Source organism: Micromesistius poutassou (assembly GCF_964030765.1).
Source record: "Micromesistius poutassou genome assembly, chromosome: 20".
Lineage (NCBI taxonomy): Eukaryota > Metazoa > Chordata > Actinopteri > Gadiformes > Gadidae > Micromesistius > Micromesistius poutassou.
In genome coordinates, this window is record NC_140290.1 from 4,673,313 (window position 1) to 4,699,462 (window position 26,150).

The window sequence follows — 26,150 nt, forward strand, 5'->3', positions numbered from 1 at the left end:
AGTGAAATACCTGGACGTAAAATGTATTTCTGAGACAAAAAAACATAACCCTAGAAACACGGTGCATTATATAGATGAATAAAGTAAGAAACTGTAGTTTTGTGGTCTCGAACCACCATCTATAAATGTAAACATTTGTAAACAATAGGATTCATTCAAAACCAAGAAAGTTTAATGAACATAATTTTTGTTAAATGTAACTATTGGTCATATCACATAGAACAATAACAATAATATGGCGCAAGTCATTTAAAATAATGATCAGCTGATTTAAGTTATTTATTTTTTTGCCCACAATAAAAAATATATATTGAAAAACGAAATTGCTCCAAATACCTAGGTCTGTGTAGGTAAAACAAGGCCTGGTGACAGGAAAATGTAGACATTGTAATAATTTATACATCACTATAGCTGTATTTATAAGTAAATGAAAACTTTCTAGAAAATAAATATGGTATTGAGTCAATGTATCATAACCATATACATTGTTATTGGGTAGGACTAGGTTGCACCATACAATCCCATAATCTTCATGCGTTTTTCTACAGTGCACACTGCAAAACACATATTAGCTTGTCTTTGTTGAAGCAGAAATTGGTTTTGCAAATTTGGAAAATTTGATGAATTTTGTATCTGAACAAAACACAGCAAGTTTAATTGAAAACATGGCAATGGCCCTTTCCCCCCCCCCCCCCCCATCTCTGTATTATGTTTGTTTATATTTAATCATTGACTTCAGTGGCCTCTACTGGTGAGCAGTGACTTTGTTTCCCTAACCACAGTTCTTCCCCCAGCTAGGGAAGGCGTAGCGGAGCAAGTTCTGGCACGGGCTGGGGCCTGTGAACATCCTTCTTGTGCACCCTCAGAGCTTCCACAGAAGGGAAGGTGAGCTCACAATTGTCCACAGAGCATGGGATGTTGTACCCTGGCTGCTGGTCCTCAGAGGCACGTCCCTGCGGGCTGGATGTATGGTCCCTCAGCGCCCTCTGGGCGTCTGATCTGTCGTCTACCTCCTCCTCCTCCTCTTCCTCCTTGGGCACCGTGGTCCTCATGTCTGCAGTCCCCGGCAAAGTGGCCATTTTCTTAGCTGGGCAGCCATGTTCCACGGTGAGCTGGCCTCGCTTTGTGGGGAGCTGGCTCTCGGAGACACTTCCCTGTGGACTTGACGTCTGGGCCCTCAATGCCCTCTGGTCCTCTGCTCTGCCATCTACTTCCTGCTCCTCATCCTCCTCCTCCTTCGGCACAATGGTCTTCTTTTCTGGGGTCGTCGACTGGGTGGCCGGCTGGGGCCTGTGATCGTCCTTCTTGTGCACCCTCAGGGCTTCCATAGAAGGGAAGGTGAGGTCACAGTAATCCACAGAGCATGGGATGTTGTATCCTGGCTGCTGGCTCTCAGAGGCATGTCCCTGTGCCTGCTCATCAGGGAGCAGGGTCTTCATGTCTGGGGACACCGGTGCTCTCTGGTCCTCTGCTCTGCCATCTAGCTCCTTCTTCTCGTCGGGCACCGTGGTCTTCATGTCTGCGATCCACGACGTTTGGGACAACGGTGCTCTCTTGTCCACTGCTCTGCCATCTAACTCCACCTCCTCCAGCGCCATGGTGTCTTTGTCTGGGGTCCACGACGTTTGGGACCACGATGCTGTCTTGTCCTCTGCTCTGCCGTCTAGCTCCTCCTCCTCCTCCTCTTCATCCTCCTTCTCAGGCGACATGGTCTCCTCGTCTGTGGTCCCCCACTCGGTTTCCTTCTTCTTGGCCGGGCGGCCACGTCTCTTTGGGAGATGTATGGACTTGTGTGTCTCGAGGGAGTCTAGGTTCTGGAAATTCATCCCACAGACCTTGCAGTGAAACTTCCGCTTCGGGCACACCTCCCGCCGGTGTGTCAGCAACTGTAGGAGACCAAAGAACAGCCGTGAGAAACGTGCACAAGCAAGACACAATACTGTTATTTTGATTGAAAATGATTTAATTTCAAATAAAACAATAGATTCATTAGCTTCATAATGAGGATCTCGACACTTTCCACAAGGTCAGGTTTCGGTTCGGTTACACTTGAGGTTTCAATGCCACATTTATCTTCTGGTCATGCCAGGACAGATTAACTGTCACGTCTAGACATAACATCGGATCTTGCTCTGAGGAAGACCCCATCCTGAGGTGGTCAGGCTCGCATTCTAACCTGATTACATAGGGTGTGTCGACAGCATCTGGGCACAATGTGGCCAGGCTACTGAGTATGTCGTTTAAACCACCCCCTCATGCTTAAACAGAGACCACCAGGATTCTCCTCTGTCTACATCACTAGACACATTGAGACTAGCGATGATCACGTCTTTAGTTACCAGCATCACATCGCTTATTCACAGTGTCTTTCTAGTAAAATAAAAAAATACATTTTACTTGCTTAACCTGCTTTTTTTAAACACCACCACAGTATGCTTCTATACATTTCACTTTCAGTTTTGATGTCTGGATGCCAGGAGTTAAGGATGTCAGGACGAATAATGACCAGTGGGGGGCAGTCAATATTGTTAAATGACTCCAAACCCTTGATTTCAATTAATTACCAAAATATCTATGGTTTCATTTCAAATCTAAAATACATTATTACAGACGGAATCATATTAATACACGTAAATATAGGCCTACATTTTATACTAAAGGACTGCATCTATAAATGGCACTTTTCTGACCGGTGGCCACTCATAGCCCTTTACCACCTCACAATATCACATTCACACAACAACAGCGGTGTCAGCCATGCAAGGCAACAGCCAGCTCGTCGGGAGCAGTTAGGGTTAGGTGTCTTGCACCTACACCTCTACACTTGGCTAGGAGGAGCTGGCAACCTTCCGGTCCCCAGATGACCTGCTCTACCTCGTGAGCCACTGCCACCCTTTATGAACTATTTATAGAGAAACAATCCAAATAAAGTGAGCAGCATTGACCGTCCCTCCTGTGTAATCACCTCTTCAAATTTTGAGTAGCCTTCTCGACAGATTTCGCAGCAGAAGGGCTTGTCGTCTGTGCCATGGGAGAGATTGTGTTGACGGAGCTTCGCGGATGTCTGAAATCTCTGGTTACACTTGTAGCACAGGAACACTGTATTGTTCTGCAGAAAGATAAATTGTTGCTGACCGTTATGAACAAATATAAGACATTTATTTTATTTGTTTGGGATGAGCAAGCAAAGACACTGAGCAGGAGTGGAGATTGCAATTTAATAAATATTTTTAGAGTATAGTACACTTAAGGATTGCAGGATAATAAATATTGACATAGGTATAACTCCACTTTTGGGGGAGACTCACCTTTTGGAGAAGCTGCATGTACTCCTCCTTATGGAATTTTCTGTTGTGCCTAAGCATTGACCGCTCGTTGGAAAATATGATGAAGCATTGCCGACACTCATGATGCTCTTTATCTGAAATGCAAGAGGACCCTCAGTTACACAGCTGACAGTTGTAACAATTGACAATTGTATTATTACCATAATAACGGCACCCAGGGTAATTTGGCAAAACAAAAAATATATATTGTATTGGGCCCACCACAAGCCAGAGAACCACAGCTTGACGGCTTGAAAGGTTTTGTGTGAATATGTGTGAGTGTGTATGTTTGAGTGAGATATTTCCCCCCTGATTATACCATGTCTTGGTGCTTTATGTACAACTGTTTGTATTAGGTGCGGTTGGGGCATTGTACGAAGTCTCACAAATCAGACTTTAGATTAATATCTAAAGGCAGATGCCAGACGAGCTAAAATCTGGATTTCACCCAGATTTTCGCCTCATTTTTGTTTCAACCAATCATGTTGCTGGAGGCGGGGATAAGTACGCGCGTAATTAGCGAACACGCATTTATTTCATCATGGTCAATTTAGTATCTTATTACTGCCGAATCCTTTAGAACAGTACTTACGTTACATTAACCATGATAATAGGAAAAATGTAAATGCGTCCCCATTCCCTCCCCATCCGATATTTGTTGATATATTGCCAGCTAAACTACAAATGTCCGTTTTTCATTTCATACATCTGATCATCTAATGCTGGAACCGTAATGACATAGTATTAGATGACCCTAAAGAGTAAAGTAAAGAAGAGTTACACATAAGTACCTATTTTGTTCCCGCTCATCTTACACGGCCGAGAAGGAAGACCCTCCCGCGAGGTGGTCCCAACAAGAATCTCTTTGGCTGTCAACCTCTCCGTAGAGTTGATATCATCACGGTGGAGGGAATAAACTGTCATTTGGAAGAGTATCAAAGAATGAAAGCATGCATGGTGTTTTCTAAAGACGTAATAGATTTAACGTAAAGTTGAACAGACTACAGAGAAAGGCCTGCTGTAACAGTCGTAAACAAACAAATGTGCAATGAGCGTAGATTTATTGTAAGGTGCAGAAATCACAATCATTGCGTTCAAACTCAGCTTCTGTGCATGCAGGGTAAAAAATAAAACGGCACAATAAGTGTTTTAGGTCCGATGAGAATAAAATATATACGTACAAAGGAAATAGAGGATCGATACATATGGCAGGAAAATATGTCGCAGGTTCTCAGAATGCAGCTAGACGACATACAAAGTAAACTACCGTTATCTACGTAAATATCCGAATGCGGTTGCATTGTTAATCATGCGTTCAAAACCCAACCTTACCAGGTAGTCGGGGTAATGGCGACTGCGTTCTCTAGTCACGTGACCAGGATGCCCCGAGAAACAGTAACAGTATGCGCCGCCAGAGGGAGCTGATCTTATAATGACCTAACATATCGACTTAAAATATACATTTCCAGGGCCAACAACTCTTCCCAAAAGAGAACAAGATAGTTAATTAATCACAGAAAGGGCACGTTGAATTTTCCAATTTAATGTGTAATCATACAACATATATACACTAAAAGTTCACTGTTGTGTTATGGTTCATAGAACTTTATTGGCAAATTCAAACAAGGCAGACATATGAAGGCAGGAAAGTCATGAGGTGACAAACAGCCCATTGTTTTAAAATTTAAATAATGTGCCAATGCAAAGAAATGCATCTGGGAGGTGTAGGAGAACAGTAGGTCAAGGAAGGGGGGGGGGGGGGGGGGGGGCGTCCTTAAGCGGAAGCCTGCTTGGCCTGCTGGAACTCTGCAATGCGGGTCTCCATCACAGGCCTGAAGTGCCTGATGAGTCCCTGTGGAGTGAAAGCAGAAAGGAATTGTGCTTCGTTCAGGTGGTTTGTTCTTCAGATTCAACTAGTGAGCTAAAACATGCACCATGTCACATTTTCCCTGCAGCCGTTGCTTTTATCAAAAATAAATCAGAAGTCACTTAAAGAATTAAACAACTAACAACAAAAGTATAAGTATATGTATTTTCTGTGATTAATTAACTATCTTGTTCTACAAGTTCAAAGCTGAAAAAGGTTTCAAAAAGGTACAATATGCCAATAAAAAGTAACATTGGTTCATTGTTCGGATAACAGTGTGTGTAGAGAAATCTCATGGTAAGACGAAAACCTTTTGTGAGCCTCAAGGTGTGCAGGGTTTAGAGGTGGTAGGTTGTTTTTTTTTAGCCTGGAGCCAACTTGAATACGCAAATCCTGCGTACTGTACCTTTAAATAGATCCCCAGCTATTCCTTGAATGGTTCTTCTAACTCAGAGCATGGAAGAACCACAGCGGCCCACACCCATGCCTGCAACCAACGAGACGATGCTTACCTGTACGGGCCAGGCGGCACCATCTCCCAGCGCACAGATGGTGTGCCCTTCAATCTGCTTGCTGATCTCCCAAATCATGTCGATCTCCGCTGCCTTGGCATCACCGCGCACAAAGCGCCACATCATGTCGTTCATCCAGTCCACTCCTACCGGCAAAAAAAACAACACATCGAATAAATGAGAAGATATGTATGCATATGTCGAGAAGATTACATTGAAGACCACATTGAAAACACAAGTTATTTACATCAAATAGGTACAGATTTATCAAGCTTGTTCTCCTTTATAATAATGGGCAACCAACCGCAACAACACTATTCTCCCTTACAGGGAAAATAGCGTACATTAACAGTAATGCATTTTAATTGAGAAAGCTAGCGATGATGTCTTCCAACCAGGAAGTGTAGAGACCTAGAGTTAGGGGTTAATGACATTGACTACTTACCCTCTCTGCATGGTGTGCACTGACCACAGCTCTCATGCTTATAGAACTCAATCAGGCGGGCAATGGCTCTGATGATGTCCGTCTGCAATGACGCAATGACACACAAGTGAAGATGACACATCTGTACTGTCTCGATGGAAACCAAACCCAAAACAGTCTTATTTTAGATGGAAAGCGAGGTAGTGGGTTACATGGTAGTGCTATGCATGGATCCTGGCTCATATCTCGACTTAGACATTTTAAATGTGTAGGTTCAAACCCCATCCCCCCAATCCGAACTTACAGACTTATCCATGACAATAATGGCGGCGGTGCCCAGGCCCGTCTGAGCCTGGAGGAGACCATCAAAGTCCATGAGCACGTCCTCGCACACGCTCTTAGGGATGAGGGGCGTGGACGAGCCGCCGGGGATCACGGCCAGCAGGTTGTCCCAGCCGCCGCGCACGCCACCTGAGGGTGAGAGGCTTGTTAGAGCACATTAATAATGGAAGGGGAAACCAACAACTGTGAAAGGGCAGAAGGTTTCAGTCAATGTGCTTAACTAATGTGGGCCACTTCCTGGCAGACAAACCGTGTAAGTGAGGCTGGTAAAAAAAAAAAATAAAAAAAAAAATTAAATCATAAATAATTATAATCTTTTTTGTAAAAAGGATAGGTGGTGTACCTGCATGTCGCTCGATGAGTTCTTTGAGAGGGATGGACATCTCCTCCTCCACTGTGCATGGGGTGTTGACGTGGCCGGAGATGTTGAAGAGCTTGGTGCCCGAGTTCCTCTCCCGGCCAAAGCCCAGGAACCACGAGCCCCCGCGTCGGCAGATCGTAGGTGCCACGGCGACGGTCTCCACATTTGCAACGGTTGTCGGGCAACCAAAGACACCTGTCATGAAGGTTGAAGAGGGTCGTTGAGTATTGGAGGACCTTGCGTTTGATTAGGAACTTTGGTTGACAACATAGTTCCATCATTAACAAAGGATTAATTAAAAGGGTTAGATACAACTCAAATACAAGTCAAAACCAGCATTGCAGCATAATATTAAGTGTTGACTACTTTTACGTCAATTGGTAGAATCGGCCCTATACACCTAGCGGCCATCTTGGTTCTTAACGCAAGCTGGGTGGGAAAACTGAATGCGGGTTCTGCCTCCAGAAGCATACACACATTCATTAACCAGGCCACTCACCGACATCAGCAGGGAACGGGGGCTTCAGTCTGGGCTTCCCCTGCTTGCCCTCCAGGGACTCTATGAGCGCAGTCTCCTCTCCACAGATGTACGCTCCGGCGCCGCGCATCACAAACACGTCAAAGTCGTAGCCGGAGCCGCACGCGTTCCTCCCGATGAAGCCTGCGGCGTACGCCTCGTTAATGGCCACCTGAGGAGCAGCGGAGGGAGGAGAGGGTCGGTAAGATGAGGAGCTCCCCCTCACCAGCCTAAAGCCACAGCTCAGCCGTCACTCAGACTAAAGGCTTTGAGTGTAAATTCTACATGCACACTTATGTGATTAGGGCCTCCTTTAAGCATGAGACAATCTTGGAGTTGTAATAAAATGAATAAATTCAATGTATTCTATGTGGTCATGTTTATCACATTACCCGAATATACTATACCAGCATGTAAATTAATACATATCATCTTTTTGGGGTGTGAGATTAATTTGGAAAAATTCCCATTACATGGCATCGGTTCATGGAATCAATTCCCAAATATCCGCAATCTTTCACCGCCCGTCCTTACAGGTCCCACATCCCCATCATGCATCTCTGGTGAGAAGGTGGAGTCAAGCGCACCTGCAGGTTGGACGACTCGTTGTAGAACTCTCCCCTGATGTAGATGTAGGCGGCGCGAGCTCCCATGGCGCGGCCGGCCACAAGGCAGCCCTCCACCAGCTTGTGGGGGTCATGGCGCATGATCTCCCTGTCCTTGCAGGTGCCCGGTTCCCCCTCATCAGCGTTGACCACTAGATACTTGGGCCTGAGCAAGGGATACATTACACAGAAGATTTTTATTTTATTTATCATTTTATAAGCATAGGATGGATTAAGGAAGAATACATAGTCACAAAGGGCACATTCACATGCTGGAGGCATTGAAAAGTTTTTGCAGAAAAAATTTAATAACATTTTTGATAAACTGCAATGGCTATATATACTAAAAAGTATTCTTGAAATTAAGTTATCACATTAACCTATGAACCTCCTGGCTTTTAAAACAGGCAATCAGACAATTTGTGGCAGAAATGGTAGACAACCAGAGGTGCAAAGATAGAGACGGGACTTACAGATGTTGACGTTTACCGGAAATAGTATTGTGTGTGTGTGTGCGTCTGTCTGGCTTACCTGCCATCGCTAGGCTTATTCATGAAGCTCCACTTCATGCCGGTGGGGAACCCAGCGCCACCTCGCCCCCGCAGCCCAGACCCCTTGACCTCATTGAGGATCCAGTCCACCCCCTTGAGCAGGATCTCCTTGGTCTTATACCAGTCTCCACGCTTCTGGGCCCCCTTCAGCCTGACACCAGAGAAAACCAACCATTTATGTAACAACTGGAATTCCCAGCAGAAAATGCTTTATTCACACCGGGATGGTAACAACAAAAACAGCACAAAAAGGCAGAGGGTTACCTCCAGTCGTGACGACCATACAGATTTGTAAAAATTCTGTCCTGATCTGCCAAGGGACCAAATGTAGTCTTCTTAGGTGCGGTCTAGAAAGATAAAGAGAAAGGAACAGTAATGCTTAAACACACACACACACACACACACACACACACACACACACACACACACACACACACACACACACACACACACACACACACTTCATAACAGAGGATTTTTGGCATTATCTCACCTGCGCTGTGGAATTAAATCGAGTGATCACGGTCACTCCACCCTGACTAATGGCAGCTGGGGCGCGGGACACCCCACACACCACTGCTCGGGACAGGGACAGCATCTCTACTAGAAATGAGTCAACAAGAAATTACATCATGCATAGTTGGTCGAGGCTGTTTTTGTAACCAAGCAGATGACCTTACAGCACAAGATGATTGAACACCTTTAAAACAGGTCCGAATACAGGTCGTAATACTGATAGTTTTAAGAACACACAAACAAAAACTGAAATCCGTCCAATGTCACCTCATCCCAAGATACCAGGTGAAATTGGGTTACATTAACATGAGAAAAACGTATAGGAGGCGATTGGTAAATACGTATTGGGAGTGATTTATTGATAATCAGTATATAACTTTGCAAAAATCATCACTTATCAGCAGCTGAAAACTACACAGGCTACGTTATGCAAGTGTGGCGAGGAGGGAGGTTGTTGTTACGTCTTACTTTGTTGACACATCTCTGAGTTCCTGAAGGTTATTTAGGATGTGGAATTGAAAGTCTCTTTACAGTGTCGGGCAATGTAATATGATTGACCTTATAAGCGTTATTAGGTCAATAACACAAACTAACTAGAATACACAGACTAGAATAACACAGACGACTATTATGACCTCCATGCTCAGTGAGCTAATGCTAACGTAACCTAGAAGCCGTGTTTAATGCATACTGCAAAATCCTACCGATTAAATAAAATGACATCAAGCAATAACATAAAGCAATAACATGACTACAAATCGGTATAAATCACCTCCCAAACCACCAATTGTAGAATTTCTCAGATGTATATTAGTAAAATACACAGGCGCTTACCTTTACTGTGCCCCGAGTTTATGAAACAGGAAACGACGGAAGCAATTGACAGCAGACCCCGGATGCAGTCAACATATATGTTTGAAGGGGTCGCTGTTGTGCATGTGTTGACGCATATTTCGCCCATAAAGATCTAATGGGAAACGAATAGATTCAAAATATTGAATTCATGTTATTCTGAATTCGAGAAATATAAATACATCTATATTTGAACAAATACTTGGGTTCTTGTATTATGAGTTATTTATTAGGTGAGTGCTGCATGCAGCGCTCAACTATTGTTTTTCTTAAGTATCCTTTCTTTCTTCTTCTTCTTCTTCTTCTTCTTCTTCTTTTTTATTCTCTACAAAATTTGGGACCTATCTCTTTCCTCAATTTTTCACCTAGAGACTCCATTCCATTTTAAAATGCTTGAATTAGCTTGGAATCGCGTGCTTCTTTTCAGATTAAAAAAAATATGTTATACTTTTTAAGATATTCTAGAAGTGCAGGACAATACATTTGACCTTTCAGATTCTTCAGTTAAATTATTTTTACATTTCTGCATTTTTAGCAATGCTTTGCTCGTTTCATTCAGCTGTCACTTTATTTGTTTCCAACCATTTACTTTTTTTTTAAATGGTGTGCATGTTTACATTGTTTACTCCATCTAGGGCTTGTCCTCGGAATATCAGGGAGGCACTGAATCCGCATCGCAAATGGTGCGATGGTCCCGTTTGGTCACGTTTTTTGAGTCGCTGCTTTCTAGTTTTATTTATTTAAGCTGTTTGAAATAGAGTTGTAAGCTAATTGTTTGCATCGATGACTGTTTTACACAGGCAAGACGGTGAAATTGCAGGGTTTGCCAAGCCGCGACCGGACCGGCGATATTTTTTTTCCTACGCCACACCACGCCACGCCAAGACCCGCCCTACTCTGTCTGTGATTGGCCGGGTTGCATGCAACTCAACGGGATGCTACGGTACCCTCGCTGTAAGCATTGGAGAGCGTCACAAAATAGCCCTAACCCTAACCATGACCCTTACCCTAACCCCTAAACCTAACCCTAACCATAACCCCTAAACCTAACCCTAACCATAACCCCTAAACCTAACCATAACCTCTAAACCTAACCCTAACCATAACAGCTATTATCAAGCCAGTAAAAGCGCATATGACGGACCAATCAGAAATAGAGGCGGGCGTGTCTTTTCGGGATATTGGCATGGCCATAGTAGGATTAAAAATTTCGCGTACCGGCTCGGCAGTGAAATGCTGCGTGTCTATGGTCATGCGTGCGCGCACACGCGTTTTAATAGTAAAGTAAAGTAAAGTAGCCTAACGATGGAAATTAATAAAACAGTAACAGTACTAAGCCTACGTGGTTATCGAAAATAAAATACTTGCTTGCTAAACTGCTGCCCCAGTGCGGTACCAGCTAGCAGGATTCACTGTGAATGATCACTGTGTACTCGGATTCATGGCAGAGATGCAGAACACGCCCATTGAGCAAGTGGCAGAGTCAGGTACTGCAGGAAGCTGCATCCACAGAGAAAAAATCCCTGATTCTTCATATTCTTTTTTTATATTAGTACAAATAAATGCAGAAAACAGGGTTTCAGTAAATAAGGAAAAGTCAAGAAAAATTCACACAAAAAATATTGTGTATCTAATACAATGATCATCAGGCCCATGGCTGGTGTTCATTGCATATCCTCAGGGATAGCCATGATGCCGCTGCCTCAGCTGTGGGCTGTGTGTTTCTTCATTATGATCGTTCTCTTGGGTCTGGACACCAACACGTGATCCATCTTCTGTTTCTGCTTGGAGGTGGTGATGACGTCGGTCATAGATTTGTTCCCCACAGTGCCCCATAAGGGCGGCCACCGGGAACACCTGTTCCTCCTGTTCTGCTTTGTCTGTTTGTCTGTTCACAGCTAGTCATGGTCACGGAGGTCAGTGCAAATCAAGGTCAATATTAGCAAAGTAAGGACTCTTTGCTGTGCCTGGTGTGCAGGTTTACATTGTTTGCTCCATTTTGACTCCCTTCACTTGATTTAAGCCATTTAACATTTCTTTACATCTTAAACTATGTGGCTTTACTAAAACATATTTTCGACATAATTTTGCACTACAGCACTCACCTCATTGCAGGAATGCAGGAAATGCATTTTCTAGTTATGATTATTATTCGTAGAAGTGGGAGTAGTAGTAGCAGTATAGTAGTAGTCGTTTTAGTAGTAGTATAAGCAAGTAGTAATAGAGGGAGGCAAGTATTAAAGAAACATTTTTACTAAAAAAGGATAGCAAACATTCAAGAACACATTACAACAGTTCAATCCCCGAAAGACCTATTTGATCCTTTTGTGCTGAATAAACATGAATAAATTAAACAAGCATTAAAAGATCAGATAAACAGTATTAAAATACATGTTATTCATAAACATATTGTGTACCTTTATGGTTAACAACAACAATGTAATCTTGTAGCCAATTGATCATTGACAAATATAATGTGTATACATGTCAAAGGGTAAATCAAAATACATATTTACAAAATTTAAATAGGATAAAAAAAATATTTAAAAAAAGGATGTTATGAATCATATATTATGAAACATCAGAGATACGATCAGTCAGATGAAATGCCTAAACAATCCTAACTCTAATGAGTGACATTAAGTGTGAACTTGAAATACCCTGAACTAGACTTAATACGTAGGTAGGTAGGTAGAAAACATTTGTCATTGATGTCAATGAACATACAAACATAAAATAAAAAAAAAGGATGTTATGAAGCATATATTATAAAACATCAGAGATACGATCAGTCAGATGAAATGCCTAAACAATCCTAACTCTAATGAGTGACATTAAGTGTGAACTTGAAATACCCTGAACTAGACTTGGTAGGTAGGTAACAAACAATTGCCATTGATATCAATGAATTAAGGTCCAGCATTTAAAAAGGTTATCATGTAGTATTGTTAAGATTAATCAGGCTTGGCAGCACGACATCACTGCATCTTATCCCTTCATATATTAGTATTTCCCCTATCCTTTAAACATACACAAAAAACGAACAAAAAGCAACTCATTTATTTGCATCTGAACCAGATCACTTGTTGTATCTTCAAAGGGTTCTGAACCACACCTTATTCATAAATGAACATGCACAGACAGGTCAGATCAGTCAGAACAGAGGAACTAGTTATGCGTCCAGTAATTCTGTATTGATGAATTCTGTTATCTCTTGTCAAGGACACCACGAAAGATGTTCACCACAAATAATTTCACAATGTGAAATTGAAATAGTTCTAGTTTCCTTTTTCAATTCAATACTCAACTCCCTCTCTCAGGCAGTTCCCCCCTTACTGCTCTCTCTCTCTCTCTCTCTCTCTCTCTCTCTCTCTCTCTCTCTCTCTCTCTCTCTCTCTCTCTCTCTCTCTCTCTCTCTCTCTCTCTCTCTCTCTCTCTCTCTCTCTCTCTCTCTCTCTCTCTCTCTCTCTCTCTCTCTCTCTCTCTCTCTCTCTCTCTCTCTCTCTCTCTCTCTCTCTAGAAGAGGCTCGGCCTCCGGTCCAGGCGGTCGATGGCCACGCTCTCGAAGGCGGTCCTCATCAGCGGGTGCTCCTCCAGCACCTCGTTGAAGCTGTCCACGCTCAGCGAGTACAGGCGGCAGTAGGTCTCGGCCCGGACGCTCGCCGTCCGCCGGCCCCGTGTCAGCAGGCAGATCTCTGGAGCAGAGAACGGGGCGAGAGAGGAGGCCGCTTATGCTAAATACTGTTGAATACTTAAGCCTGCATTATGTCATTCATACACTGCGGACATTTACTCCATACTCCCCACCCCCATGGGAACATTTCTGACAGTATTTGTTGTACCTCTACTTGTAGCTAGATTTTGCTATAATGCATTATTTTGTTCCATACTTTGTGAGGTCTTATCTTTGTTTGTCTTTACTGATATTGAAGTGATTTAATTTGATGCTGAAGTCAGAATGCACTTTGTTGAGATGTGTTATCTCTGTATCCCTCAGGTATACTTGAGTAATTAATAGTTCTTTTTTTAATGACTAACCTTATCTTTTTCATTCCTACTGCTACTTGGCTCTCTTTCAAATAATTTTTTTAAGAATGAACTTCCTGAAAGGAAGGGAGGGACCAACGTTATATTGGTTGTCAACCTACCCCCAAAATACGCCCCGTCGTTCAGCTGCAGCTGCTTCCCGCCACGCGGGATCACGGTGAGACAGCCGTGCTGGACGAAGTACATCTTCCGACCCAGCGTTCCCTCCCGTATGACCAGGTCCCCTGGTTGAAAGACCTCAAACTGCAACTTGGTCAAGATCACCGTCACAAAGTGAGGGTCGGTATTGGCAAACAGCGGCATGTTGGCCACTAGTCCACGGCAGTTGAAGCTGACGATCTCCTGGGGGTGAGAATAAAAACAGAAGGAGGAGGAGATTAGGATGAAGTGATGGCAGCAGTGGATTTAAAAGCTGGGATTTTGATCAGTACTTTTAAAGCATTGAGATGACGCAATGCTATGTATTTTTTAATATATATTTGGATGGATTTGATTCCAAACTTGATTCCAAGATTAATCAAACAGTATTTAAATGTATGAATTGAAGTTATCTAAATATATGTAGCTGAAAACAAGAAATAATATTATAGGATAATGCTTGTTACAGAATGTATCATAATATCAAAGAGTATTATAATAGTTTTACTGCCTGTAGTAGTTGTGTAGTAATATTGAAGCGAACGTGTACCTATCTGTACTCATTGGTACAGATAGTTTTACATCTAATACTGGGGGATTGTGTATGTTGGTACAGATCTGTATGTATCAAATGCAGGGAGAGTACATATGTGTGCATTAAAAGTAATTGAATTGTCGCTTTTGATAAGAAGCTTTAGAGAAAGCTCACCTCTTTGAGCGGGTCGCTAAGCTCTCCCAGGATGCTGTCCTCGTTAAAGATTTTCCCTTGGAATCGGTGTTCGTAGTAATCGTGAATCCTCTGTCTCACATCCGCCGGAAGTTTATGAAAGGACATGTACTGTTCCACCTGTTTGTACTGAAAGCATTGGGGAGAAACATGGTTATTTCACTCTCTTTATTCCATTCAAACATGGTTCAGAAATACCCACACGGTTCGGTCACATCAAGCACCATGTGTGTAGCATAATAATATATTTCATCCTTATTTAATTGATGAATCGAGCATGTGTTTGAGAAAAGCACTTATAGAAAGGGATTATAAAATTCCCCTGTATTGGGCATTAGTGTTGAGTCAGAAGTGCTGCCCCTTATCTATCCCTCTGGTTGGATGGTGAAAATCCCTTGAAAAGAGATTAGAGTATGAATATGCATTATCCATGAGAAAGTGTTCATGTTCTAGGAATTTGACCTGCGCACTGTATTTCTATTTCAATACAACCAGAAATCAAATCAGGACCTTAAAAAAAACCTCACAACATTAAGCAACTGTTGATCAATGACAAGGACCCAGAGTTAGTCTGAATTGCCTGTCAATGTTTTTAGTAAGGACTTTCCAGGTAAGGCACTCTTGGAATCTTGGAAGATTGTTGAACCTTCCCCTTAATTTATTTTGTACTGTAATGTTTTATTAGCTGACTGTGCCGTTTAATCTTGGCCAGGACACTTTTGCAAAAGAGATTAAAATCTAAAATAAAATGAATATAAATAATGCACACCTTATCCTGGTACTGTCGGCGAGATGCATCCAAGGACTGAACCAGGTTGGTGGCGTGGCCCAGGAACATGGCGTAGCAGGTGGCTCCCACGATCATGCTCATGATGGTCAGCCACACATCGCTCATACCCTCGGGAGGATGGGCACCGTATCCTATACACAGCATGTGGCTCATGGCCATGAACAATGCATAGGAATACTGGATGGGCCATGTGGAATTCTGGGATAGGGGAGAGGGGAGAAGGGAGATGGAAGAGGGGAAATGGTGTCAAATCCAAAAGGCAAATAAAGGAGCAGCTCTTTTTATTTACGGAAGGTGTGGTACAAATAAAGTATCACTCCTTCCTCCCTCCTCCTACTCCTCCTCCCACCACTTCCTCTCCCCTGACCTCCTCACCCCTCTCCCCTTCCCTAAAAAAATAACACAAAATTAAACACAATTGAGAAACACTACAATAAAAAAAAACGTATATCATCAAATGGAATTAACTGTACATAAACAATATAATATTACAATTGAGTGTGACCAGCAGGACTTCTGCAAATGTGGAAGAATGGACATGCACTCACCACCAGGTTGTTCTTGGCCACCCAGCAGTCGGGGGGGAAGTCCTGCAGCATGGGCACCATGAAGGCCATACAGCCGTCCCAGTGGCACAGCAGCAGCATCATGCCAATCAGGTTCACTATCCGCACCACAGCACTGGCCAGGTCATAGGTCATGTGGAAAATCTAACGGAACATCACAAGTTGGAAAAAACAGAGTTATGATTTCAGGCGAGGAAGGTTTGATTAGCATGATGTGGGCACTCAAACAAAGGGGCAGTGTGTCAGACTGTTTTACTTTAATTTTGACGTAAAGACAAGGGAAAATTGCCATTTCATTGAAGCCAATGTGTCCCAGCAGCAACAGAGGCTCTCTCTCTCTTCAAGACTTCCTAAAAGGTGCAGTTTGTAGGATTTAGTGGCATCTAGCGTTGGGATTGCAGACTGCCATCCAACTGAATACCCCCCACCCCCCCTTACCTTTCCCTTTCCAATGACGAAGGAGAAGCTACCGAGCCTTTGCTTATTGTTTTCTTAAATGTATCATATCGTTAATGTTTTTCTGTCCTTAACATTGTCCGTTGTATATTTAGAGTTTGTCATTTGGTCACAGTTGTTAATGTTTTAACTGTCTAGGACAAATAAGACTAATAAAAATAAAATTAAAATAAAGACTCTGCTCTGATCTGTGTTCTTCTCTGCTGGCTGCGTCTACAGAGGCTCTGCACTTCACGGGATCTACCGTTTTTTTAGGGCCGATACCGATACCGATTTTTTTTCATCAGCCTTAGCCGATGACCGATACGCCGATACCGATTTTCTTGAGCCGATACAGCTTTTGCTTTTTCCCTCAATTTACATCACAAAAATGACACAATGATGATAGCAAATGTTACAAGTCTCAATTTAAAAAAGGAACATTTATTGAACTGTCTGTAAATCATGCCGGGAAAAAATATTCCAAAAAATAAAATAAAATAAAAATACACGTAAAAAAACGCAAATATCGGCCAATAATATCGGCCGGTCGATGGCTCCCACTGATGGATGTACTCTGTGTTCTGTAGGCTGCGTCTACAGAGGCTCTGCACTGCCCGTACCTCTTCCCACTGATGGATGTACTCTGTGTTCTGTAGGCTGCGTCTACAGAGGCTCTGCACTGCCCGTACCTCTTCCCACTGATGGATGTAGCGGATGAGCCGCGAGAGGCGCAGCAGCCGCAGCAGACTGAGGATCTTGGTGAAGCGCACAATGCGGAGGGCGCGCGCCGTGCGGTACACGTCCGTCGACTCCAGCCGGGACTCGATGTCCACGATGAGGAAGATGTAGTCGACGGGGATGGAGGAGATGAAGTCCACCACGAACCAGGAGCGCAGGTACTGGGAACGGATCTCCTTGGGGTCCAGGACGATGTGGCCGTCCTCCCCCGGGATGCCAGTGCGGAAGTTGAAGATCAGGTCCAGCAGGAAGAGGGTGTCGGAGATGACGTTGAAGGTGATCCAAGGTGGAGTGTTCTGGTCCTCGAAGAAGGTGATGCCCCAGGGCAGGATCACCAGGTTGCTCATCATCAACAGCAGCATCACCAAATCCCACCAGAACCTACGGAGCAGCAGGGCTGTTGACCGGGTGGGCTGAGGCTACACTTATAAGGGTACACTCCAGTGGTGTAAATATCGACGGTGCAACCGGTGCAGCTGTCCGGGGCTCAGACGCCGTCAGGGGCCCATGGAGGAAGCCTTTTGGGCCCCGTCCTTATATTTCTTCCCCATATCAATATTGTCTTTAGAAAAATTTGATCGCAACTCCGCCCACCCCCCCCCGTCAACAATCCCGCCCGATCGTAACTCTCCTATGGCATCACCCCCCTGTCAACAATCCCGTCCAAACGCAACTCAGCCACGGCATCACCCCCCCCCCCCCCCCTCCCCCCAGTCAACAATCCCGTCCGATCGCAACTCCGCTATGGCATCAACGGTGCAAAAATATTTGCACCGGGGCCGTCAACCATGATGTTACACCACTGGTACACTCACACAACATTGTCAAGTCTATATACTCGTACAATGCCAAATTAAACAGTTTACATAACACTAAACAATTCAACCCTTGAGAATGGGTTCTCTGCAAGCAGGCTATTTATCAGAAACAAAAACTGTAGTCAATTAGGTAGCCTGTTCCTGATTATTCATGAACTTTCATAACCACCAAATGCATGGGAGGAAGCCAAAATAGATTAAATGTCTGGTTCTTCATACAACCATTCTAGGGGAAACACGACTTGTGTGTGTGTGTGTGTGTATGTGTGTACTATATGAGGAAGCAGATAACACACATCCCCTGTCATGTAATTTGCTGAATTGCTCATTATCTGCCCTCATGTTATACAAGCCCCATTGTCTCCTTTAGGTTTCCAATAACTGGCAATACATTATTAACAGGGTTTCCACAGGTGTCAGTCTTTCCACCTAAGTGTCAATCACAAAGCAATTGTGATTGTGGTGGTGGTCCGTTGTCTCTCTCTCCCTACTGCTATCTTTACTGCTCTCTCTCACTCAGTGGGGTTACATGGCGCTAGAGCTCTCTCCGCTGCTCTCTCTCAACTGCTGTCTTTCTCTCAACTGCTGTCTCTCTCTCTCTCCCCAGCTGTCTCTCTATCCCTGCTGTCTCTCTCCCCTGCTCTCTCTCTCTCCCCTGCTCTCTCTCTCTCTCTCCCCTCCGCTCTCTCTCTGGTGACAGGGTTATGATATAAACCATCCTTTCGGGTAATTACTTCCACCTGTCTGCCATACAATATGCTCCCCCCTCAAGTCTGCACGTCTCTCAGGATCTCTAGCTCCGTGTCACCAGAGTTCTAACCCTGCAACAAGCTCTATCCCCCCCCCCCCCCCCAAACAGATAAGACGTTGCATCCCACAATCACTTCAAATCATCAATGGCCGTGGAGTGGTGCCATATGTGTCAGTGGTTTTCTTTCTTCACTCTTCAATCCCAGGATCTACCCGAAGAAATGCAGGGGCCGTCTGCTCATCTACTTGAAAGTTTCCAACATAAGGTGGAAGGAAATGGGCCCATATTAATAACACCCTCACCCGCCTCTGCAGTTATGACATAATACAGCAAGATTGGAATTACAGGGACACCTGGAGGCGGTAATCCCTCCTGGTGGGTAAACCGTTGGTCAAATGTAATAATGTTCAAATGTGACAGCTGTTACTTTGACAGCCAATCAGCAGACTGACAGCAAAATAAGCAAATAAGTCATCTGTTGGGAGCTCATATTTTAAAAACAATAGTCCTAATAACAGCATAGTTTCAATGGTAATGTTATGTTATTAATGCCAAGATCTATGTTTTTTTTTCATTGAATGGAAGACTGTGCTCCAAGGGTACAGTTAATCCAGATTATACTGTATCACTGATCAAATCCCTTCAGCGCATTAACATGTTCAAAACCAGCTGTCATTGCAGACATGTCCTTAAAATGAGCTTGTCCAAGTAGTTTCCTTGATGCTTGAAAGATGGCAATGTGTAGCCTATGTTTTAAGAATGGACTTGGAAGAGCATTGATTCTATGCTGTGGGCCTATTTATTCTAAGGATACATTTAAACAAGTTCAACGATGAGAAACCTAATTTAAGAAGGTTAGGCTTTAGGTTTGTTTCTTTTCGGGGTGGGGGAAATAGTTCATTATTTCCGTTACCTGAAGTCACTGTAGGGGTGGATAATCCACACTCCAAAGGATCTAACCCTAGCTTGCTCGGCCGCTACACCTCTCTGACTGCCAAACATACGCAGGGAGAATTTGTTGACACCCGGCTGCAGCATGGAGCCGAACTGCCGCTGGAAGAAAGTGGACTGGTCGACATATGGTTCATCGTCCACACCTGCCTGGGACTGGGCGTCCACACTGGGGGAGGTCTCCTCTGCTTTCTGCGTGGTTAAATTGGTGCTAATCATGTCCGGTTCCTCTGGCGTGAGCAGGCCGTCGGGGTCCGCGGTGTATTCGTCGTTGTGAGTCTGGACCAGGGTAAACAGCGTCTTGGTCACGTCACTGGTGGCCGGTTCTGCCGGTTCTGCCGCTTTACGGGAGGCCTGGGAGGCCGACCTCCAGGCGGAGAATTTGAGGCTGCCCCAACTGCTGCCGTGCCTGGTTGGCTCCGCCGCCGCCTTAGAAGGGGGGTTCTCCAAGGCGCTCTGATGTCCGTCCACACCTTCATTAGGACTATTCATTTTTTACTTAACAATGTAAAAGTTGTAAGAAGTAGAAAAAGACTACATTTCAATCGCAGCCAAATTCACTGACACGTTAGAAACAGTTCAGAGACCATCTTCCGTTTCAAAAGTTCTGCCTAGTTCCGTTGGAGACAACGTTTTTAGTCCATGCGTTGCAGTGAAGTTCACACATGTTCTTAGAAAAAGAATAATCAAAAACGTCCGTCATCAATATTTAACACACACCAAACCTTCCAACAGCCGGGGTGGCAGGTTGTGCGTCCAGTGCGTAGTCCCCTGGTCTGGATCAGGCCAACTCAACACCAGCAGCAGAGCTTAATCAGCGGAATAATCGGCTTGTTGGTATACATAAGCGTCCACACTCCTCTCACTCGCACTGTAGAAGCCTGCCATGGAGGAAGAGGTCAGCCTGAACTAAGCAGGTTTACCTGAACAGCAGATGAAGCGCCACCACTCATTTCAGCTGTTGGGCAGGGGGAGGGGGCAATAGGCTATAGGCATAAATGGGAAAGGAAATAAAACAAACCAACAATGAAATGCATTCCGTTCGTCTTCTTGTGTTATACACATGTGTTTTCAAATGTGTGCCAATTTTATCAAATGATAAATGATATACTAAAATGCCCAGATATTATGTTTATCAATGTGGCATTAATTAGGATGTTTGGGGTTTGAACCCACAACCTTTGGGCTGGGAGTCAAAAACCCTAATCAAGGACTGTCATAGCATGGCCATGTCTCAGGTGCCCATTGTCATTGTCTGTCATCCAGCTTGTATAAGTTAACTATTATAGTAAGCGATAGCAATCATGTCCATATTAGTTCCTGATTGATTAAATTGAGTAAACTGATTGAGTAAACTTGGAAGGAGGAAGCAAGTGAGAAGGGAGTTCTTGGAATTAGCTTCATGATAAAAATAGGATGTGGCTCCCTAGCTTTTGTATACATTTCCAATGGTTTTACTTTCAGTAATGCGGGAAAAAGAGAAGAAAAAGTAGGCCAAATAGTATGGACTAATCACGGCATGGAAAACAAAATAAACTAAATCAACAATGAAATGCATTCCGATTGTCTTATTGTGTGGCAATTTGAGAGTCTGTTAGGGCCCAAAAATTTCTAGGGGGCCCCTCCAACCAACGTTCATCAGCATTATGTTATTATTAATACTGACCAAAACAGTATAAGGCCAGTGTTCATCCATGCATAAAGCATTTATTTAGCAAATGCTGTTTTACATACCATGGCTAGTGCAAATGCTATGTACTCACATCAAAAGACAATGAATATTGCACTCCACTGAAAAAGAGTCAGTCTTCACATTAATTGGATAGCACTATGTTAATACAAATGTAGAACAATAAAAAAAAAAGATATAAACATAGAATCAGAATCAGCTTTATTGGCCAGGTGTACGTAAACAAACAAGGATTTTGACTAAAATAAAAAAAACAGAAAGAACAGTACGATATATAAATCTACTGTTAAGTGTACAGTATGACAATACCATATAATTTACAAATTTACAAAAAAGAATATACAATAACAATTTAGGAGAGGGAAGAAATGGTGCAATATCAGTACAGTCAGATTAAAATATAAATCCTGACCCTGGACCGGTACAGGTCCTGGATGGAGGGAAGGTCAGCTCCAATGATCCTCTCCGCAGTCCTAATTGTCTGTTGCAGTCTGGCCCTGTCCCATTTGGTGGCTGACCCAAACCAGACAGTGATGGAGGTGCAGATGACAGACTGTATGATGGCTGAGTAGAAGGTGATCAGCAGCTCTTCCTTAATTGTCGCAGGAAGTATAACCTCTGCTGGGCCTTTTTCTGGACAGAGTCAATGTGGGGATACCATTTTAGGTCCTGCAAAATGGTTGATCCCACAAACCTAAAGGAATCTACAGTGGACACTGTGTCGTTCTGGATTGTAAGGGGGGGGGGGGGGGGACTTCTCCTAAAGTCCACTGTCAACTCTGGTTCTGACTGCACCATTGGACCAGCTGTTCAACCTCCTGTCTGTAAGCAGACTCATCACCATCCTGGATCAAACCAATGACAGTGGTGTCGTTTGCAAACTTCACGAGTTTTACGGACGGGTTCTTTGAGGTGTAGTCATTGATGTAGAGGGAGAAGAGCAGCGGGGAGAGGACACACCCCTGAGGGGTGTACTGATGGACCGGGTTTTGGATGAAATGCTCCCCAGTCTGATATGCTGCTGCCTGTCAATCGGGATGCTGATGATCCACTGACAGGTGGTGACAGGCACTGCGAACTGGGTGAGCTTCTGATGTAGGATTCAGGGATGATGGTGTTGAAGTCCACAAACAGGATCGTGGCATAGTATAAAATGCACACCTGACAGAGGTGTGAAGTGACTTGGTATTAATTATCTCAAACTTGTGAATAGTTTTCTTAGGTAATTAAACCCACATTACAATTCCAGTGCAAAACCCTTAAAGGTGCTACATATGATATTCTGAACATTAAAGGGATAGTTCACCGATTCAGAACTGGCGTTCTATCATTATAAAATTGCGTTAGTGTGTTTCTTCCCTCAGTCTAACCCAGTCCTCCAGTCGCCCAGCTGTCCTGATTACATTTCTCCTGAGATGACGTCAAATGACGCGTTTGACGTCATCTCAGGAGAAATTTGCTTGCCCGCTAGAAGGGCAGAGGACTGCAAACCACTAGTTCTGCAAATGTATTATAATATATAACTATTTCATGATTTCCGGGAAAGGTTATGATGGGGAAATAAAATAAAATAAAAAGCGCAATGACTGCTCGTCTATTGTTGTCATACGGTAACGTTGATGGAGGCGAAACTCGAGCCCTGGGAAAGGAACGACACTAAAATGAAACAGCGAAACGCTGATCCTCGGGAGCGGGTCCGTGGACTCCAGCCACGCCGGACACACACAACTACGCACAGCCTAACTCTAGCCCCGGGAAAGGAGCGACACTCACGCCAAAACGCTGATAAGTGTCCCCCTCGGGAGCGGATTTGTGGACTCCAACCACGCCGAACACAACTTAACTTTGAGTTATTATTCCCATTTACAGCCGCTGGCCAATCAGTTGCCAGCAGCCTGTTTACGTCACACAAAAGTACCTACTCCGCTCGCTTGGAACCTCGACGGAGGTAGTACTAAAAAAAGTACCACCATTCTTCAGGGGTGACCACACGGATACATTCTCCATTCATGAATGGGAGGACATGATGAAGTGTTGTCTGAGTAGGATGAAGTGCAATACACACCAGAGTATGTCCCAGAGTGTGAGCAGTTCCTCCAGCTCCTGAGCTGCATTTCACGGTGGTCGAGCTGCCAAGTAAGATAGGCACTGTGAGACTGAGGCAGGCTGTCACTCTCCTTCCTCAGCAGGAATATGTGGTTTGGGGGAAGTTGCCGAGCAACGCTCCTGTGTCACCAGGGAGCACTGTGATTGTGGAGCTCACCTCAGCGCGGTCAACCCCTAAGAATATCCTGGTGGGACGTCTCGTGTCACCCATGTGGGGAGATCGTTGGGTTCCTGTCAAGGTCCTGAACCCCACACACAGCCCTGTGACGCTCCGCCGCAATGCCAAGCTGGCTGGCTGTTGAGGATCTGCCCATCACTCAAGGTCTGTGCGAGACACAGACTGACGTCTCTGGTTCTCCTACTCCTCCGAAATCCATGCCTGATCCTGTGCAGCTGCTGAAGGACCATGGGTTAGCAGACATAGACATTGATGGCTGTGAAGTGTCTGCTAATACGAAGAAGGGGCTGGCTGAGCTGTTGTTAACGTTTCAGGATGTCTTTTCCAAGTACAAGCTAGACTGTGGGGAGGCAAAGGACTTTGTACACCGTATCCACCTTTCTGATGACCGCCCCTTCCGACTGCCCTACCATAGAGTCCCTCCTGCTCATTACCACCACCTGAGAGAAGTACTGTCTGAGATGGAGATGAAAGGTATCATCAGCAAGTCTCTGAGTGAGTACGCCTCTCCACTAGTCATGGTGTGGAAGAAAAACGGAGACCTGAGAATCTGCACTGACTTTCGCTGGCTCAATGCCAAGACTGTCAAGGACGCCCACCCACTGCCCCATCAGGCTGACTGCCTTGCCGCCCTTGGGGGAAATGCCTTTTTCAGTACCATGGATCTGACATCAGGGTTCTACAACGTCCCTCTCCATGAGTCTGACAGGAGATTCACAGCCTTTACGACACCTCTGGGCCAGTACGAATACAATAGGCTCCCCCAAGGCCTGTGCAACAGTCCAGCGTCCTTCATGCGGATGATGCTTAGCATCTTCGGGGACCTGAACTTCTCCAGCCTCCTTTGTTACCTGGATGACCTGCTGGTCATTGCTCCCTCTGAAGACGAGGCCCTGAGACATCTGGAAGTGGTCTTCTCCCGACTGAGGGCTAACAATCTGAAGCTGGCTCAAAAGAAGTGTCACTTTCTACGGAGGTCTGTGAAATTTCTTGGCCATATGGTGGACAGCAGTGGCGTCTCAGTTGACCAAGAGAAAGTCAAAGTCATCTCTGGCTTCAGTAGGGAGGATCTGATGAAAGCTGATGGCTGCACACCATCACAGAAGAGGGTGAGATCGTTCCTCGGAATGGTCCTATACTACCAACACTTCATCCCTGGGTGTTCCTCCATCGCAAAGCCCCTCTTTGCCCTGACAGCGGGCCAGAAACGCAAGGGAAGTGGCACTGGTGAGCCGTGAGCTGACTCCACAGGACTGGACCCCTGTCTATGAGAAGGCGTTTGATGATTTGAAGAGTGTGCTCCTCAATTGTGTGGTGTTGGCTCACCCAGACTTCAATAGGCCATTCATCCTCTCCACCGATGCTTCATTGGATGGCCTAGGTGCAGTCCTTTCACAAGTTCCTGCTGGCGAGGAGGCCAGGCCCATAGTGTTTGCCAGCAAGTCCCTCAGTCGCAGCCAAGCAAATTATACTGCCCGACTGGAATTCTTGGCTCTGAAATGGTCTGTGTGTGACAAGTTCAGCCACTGGCTCAAAGGTCACAAGTTCACTGTCTGGACTGATAACAATCCTCTCACGTACATCATGACCAAGCCGAAGCTAGATGCCTGCGAGCAGCGCTGGGTCTCTAAGCTTGCACCATACTCCTTCGAGATCAAAATGTTCCGGGGAAGCTGAATGTGGTGACTGATGCCCTCAGCAGGGACCCCTTTGTGAAGCCTCTGAGCCAACGTCTTCTGTCTGAGCCATACTCCGGGCTGCTGGAACAGGTGTGTGAAGTGGAAGAGGGATGTGTGCAGGACTCATTCCGCCTGACATGTCAGCCTCAATCATTAGGAAGCGTTGTTCCTTGTGCTACCGTTGATGTGTCCATGTCAGAGGACGCCGTCTCCTCTCTCCTCTCCTCTTGTGATGACTGGGACTCAGCACCGAGGCAGAGGGCTGCTTCTATGAATGACCGCTTGAGCTTGTTGATCCCTCCTGGCCAGGATTTGTTCTCCTCGCTCTCACTGGCAGACCTGCAAAACCATCAGCAACAGGATTCAGTCATTTTGAGAGTATTCTACTATGTAGATAGGAAGCGCAGACCTTCCAGGCGTGAGTGCTGCAACGAGAGCCAGTGCACTCTAAGGGTTCTGAAACAGTGGGAGAAGCTCACTATACTGCATGGAGTCCTCTACAGGGTCACCAGGGATCCACTGACAAAACACAAGAGGTTCCAATATATCCTGCCTGAGTCCCTGAAGTCACAGGCATTGTCTGGTGTTCATGACCTGGCTGGTCACCAGGGTCAGCCTCGCTCTCTCTCTCTTGCCTGTCAAAGGTTCTTCTGGTATGAT

General features: G+C 44.7%; 3 protein-coding genes across 4 annotated transcripts; all 3 read right to left on the reverse strand.

Moving 5' to 3' along the window:
- Window positions 1-243: 243 nt before the first annotated feature.
- Window positions 244-4,686, reverse strand: LOC311365415 (uncharacterized protein). The gene is made up of 5 exons (XM_084484944.1): window positions 4,659-4,686; window positions 4,118-4,243; window positions 3,309-3,421; window positions 2,966-3,109; window positions 244-1,886 (listed from the first exon to the last, which is right to left on the reverse strand). Exons 2-5 carry the CDS (start codon window positions 4,134-4,136, stop codon window positions 795-797), a joined length of 1,368 nt encoding a protein of 455 aa, XP_084341070.1. The 5' UTR covers window positions 4,137-4,243; window positions 4,659-4,686; the 3' UTR covers window positions 244-794.
- A 224-nt stretch (window positions 4,687-4,910) lies between these two features.
- Window positions 4,911-9,904, reverse strand: ndufv1 (NADH:ubiquinone oxidoreductase core subunit V1). Of its 2 annotated transcripts, none has more exons than XM_084484942.1 (11): window positions 9,856-9,904; window positions 8,999-9,108; window positions 8,770-8,852; window positions 8,486-8,656; window positions 7,937-8,120; window positions 7,332-7,521; window positions 6,815-7,027; window positions 6,434-6,600; window positions 6,151-6,232; window positions 5,706-5,851; window positions 4,911-5,178 (listed from the first exon to the last, which is right to left on the reverse strand). In XM_084484942.1, exons 2-11 carry the CDS (start codon window positions 9,101-9,103, stop codon window positions 5,101-5,103), a joined length of 1,419 nt encoding a protein of 472 aa, XP_084341068.1. In that variant the 5' UTR covers window positions 9,104-9,108; window positions 9,856-9,904; the 3' UTR covers window positions 4,911-5,100. The 2 variants fall into 2 exon arrangements, with proteins under 2 accessions (XP_084341068.1, XP_084341069.1); XM_084484943.1 differs by having other exon boundaries at window positions 8,999-9,105; window positions 9,856-9,889.
- Window positions 9,905-13,389: 3,485 nt separating this feature from the next.
- Window positions 13,390-20,329, reverse strand: hcn3 (hyperpolarization activated cyclic nucleotide-gated potassium channel 3; the record flags this gene model as incomplete). Its single annotated transcript, XM_084484810.1, has 7 exons — window positions 13,390-13,568; window positions 14,022-14,262; window positions 14,768-14,914; window positions 15,555-15,773; window positions 16,124-16,285; window positions 17,269-17,698; window positions 19,800-20,329. The coding sequence occupies 7 exons, from the start codon at window positions 20,327-20,329 to the stop codon at window positions 13,390-13,392; spliced, it is 1,908 nt and encodes a 635-aa protein (XP_084340936.1).
- Window positions 20,330-26,150: the final 5,821 nt, after the last annotated feature.

Coding starts and splice junctions, on each gene's coding strand:
- LOC311365415 (XM_084484944.1), bottom strand. Junction 3,110..3,308: donor ACATGCAGCTTCTCCAAAAG/GTGAGTCTCCCC, acceptor ATCTTTCTGCAG/AACAATACAGTGTTCCTGTG. Junction 1,887..2,965: donor GCTACTCAAAATTTGAAGAG/GTGATTACACAG, acceptor GGTCTCCTACAG/TTGCTGACACACCGGCGGGA.
- ndufv1 (XM_084484942.1), bottom strand. CDS start 9,103: ATGCTGTCCCTGTCCCGAGCAGTGGTGTGTGGGGTGTCCCGCGCCCCA. Junction 8,121..8,485: donor AATAAGCCTAGCGATGGCAG/GTAAGCCAGACA, acceptor TCCCTTGCTCAG/GCCCAAGTATCTAGTGGTCA. Junction 6,601..6,814: donor ACTCATCGAGCGACATGCAG/GTACACCACCTA, acceptor TCTCACCCTCAG/GTGGCGTGCGCGGCGGCTGG.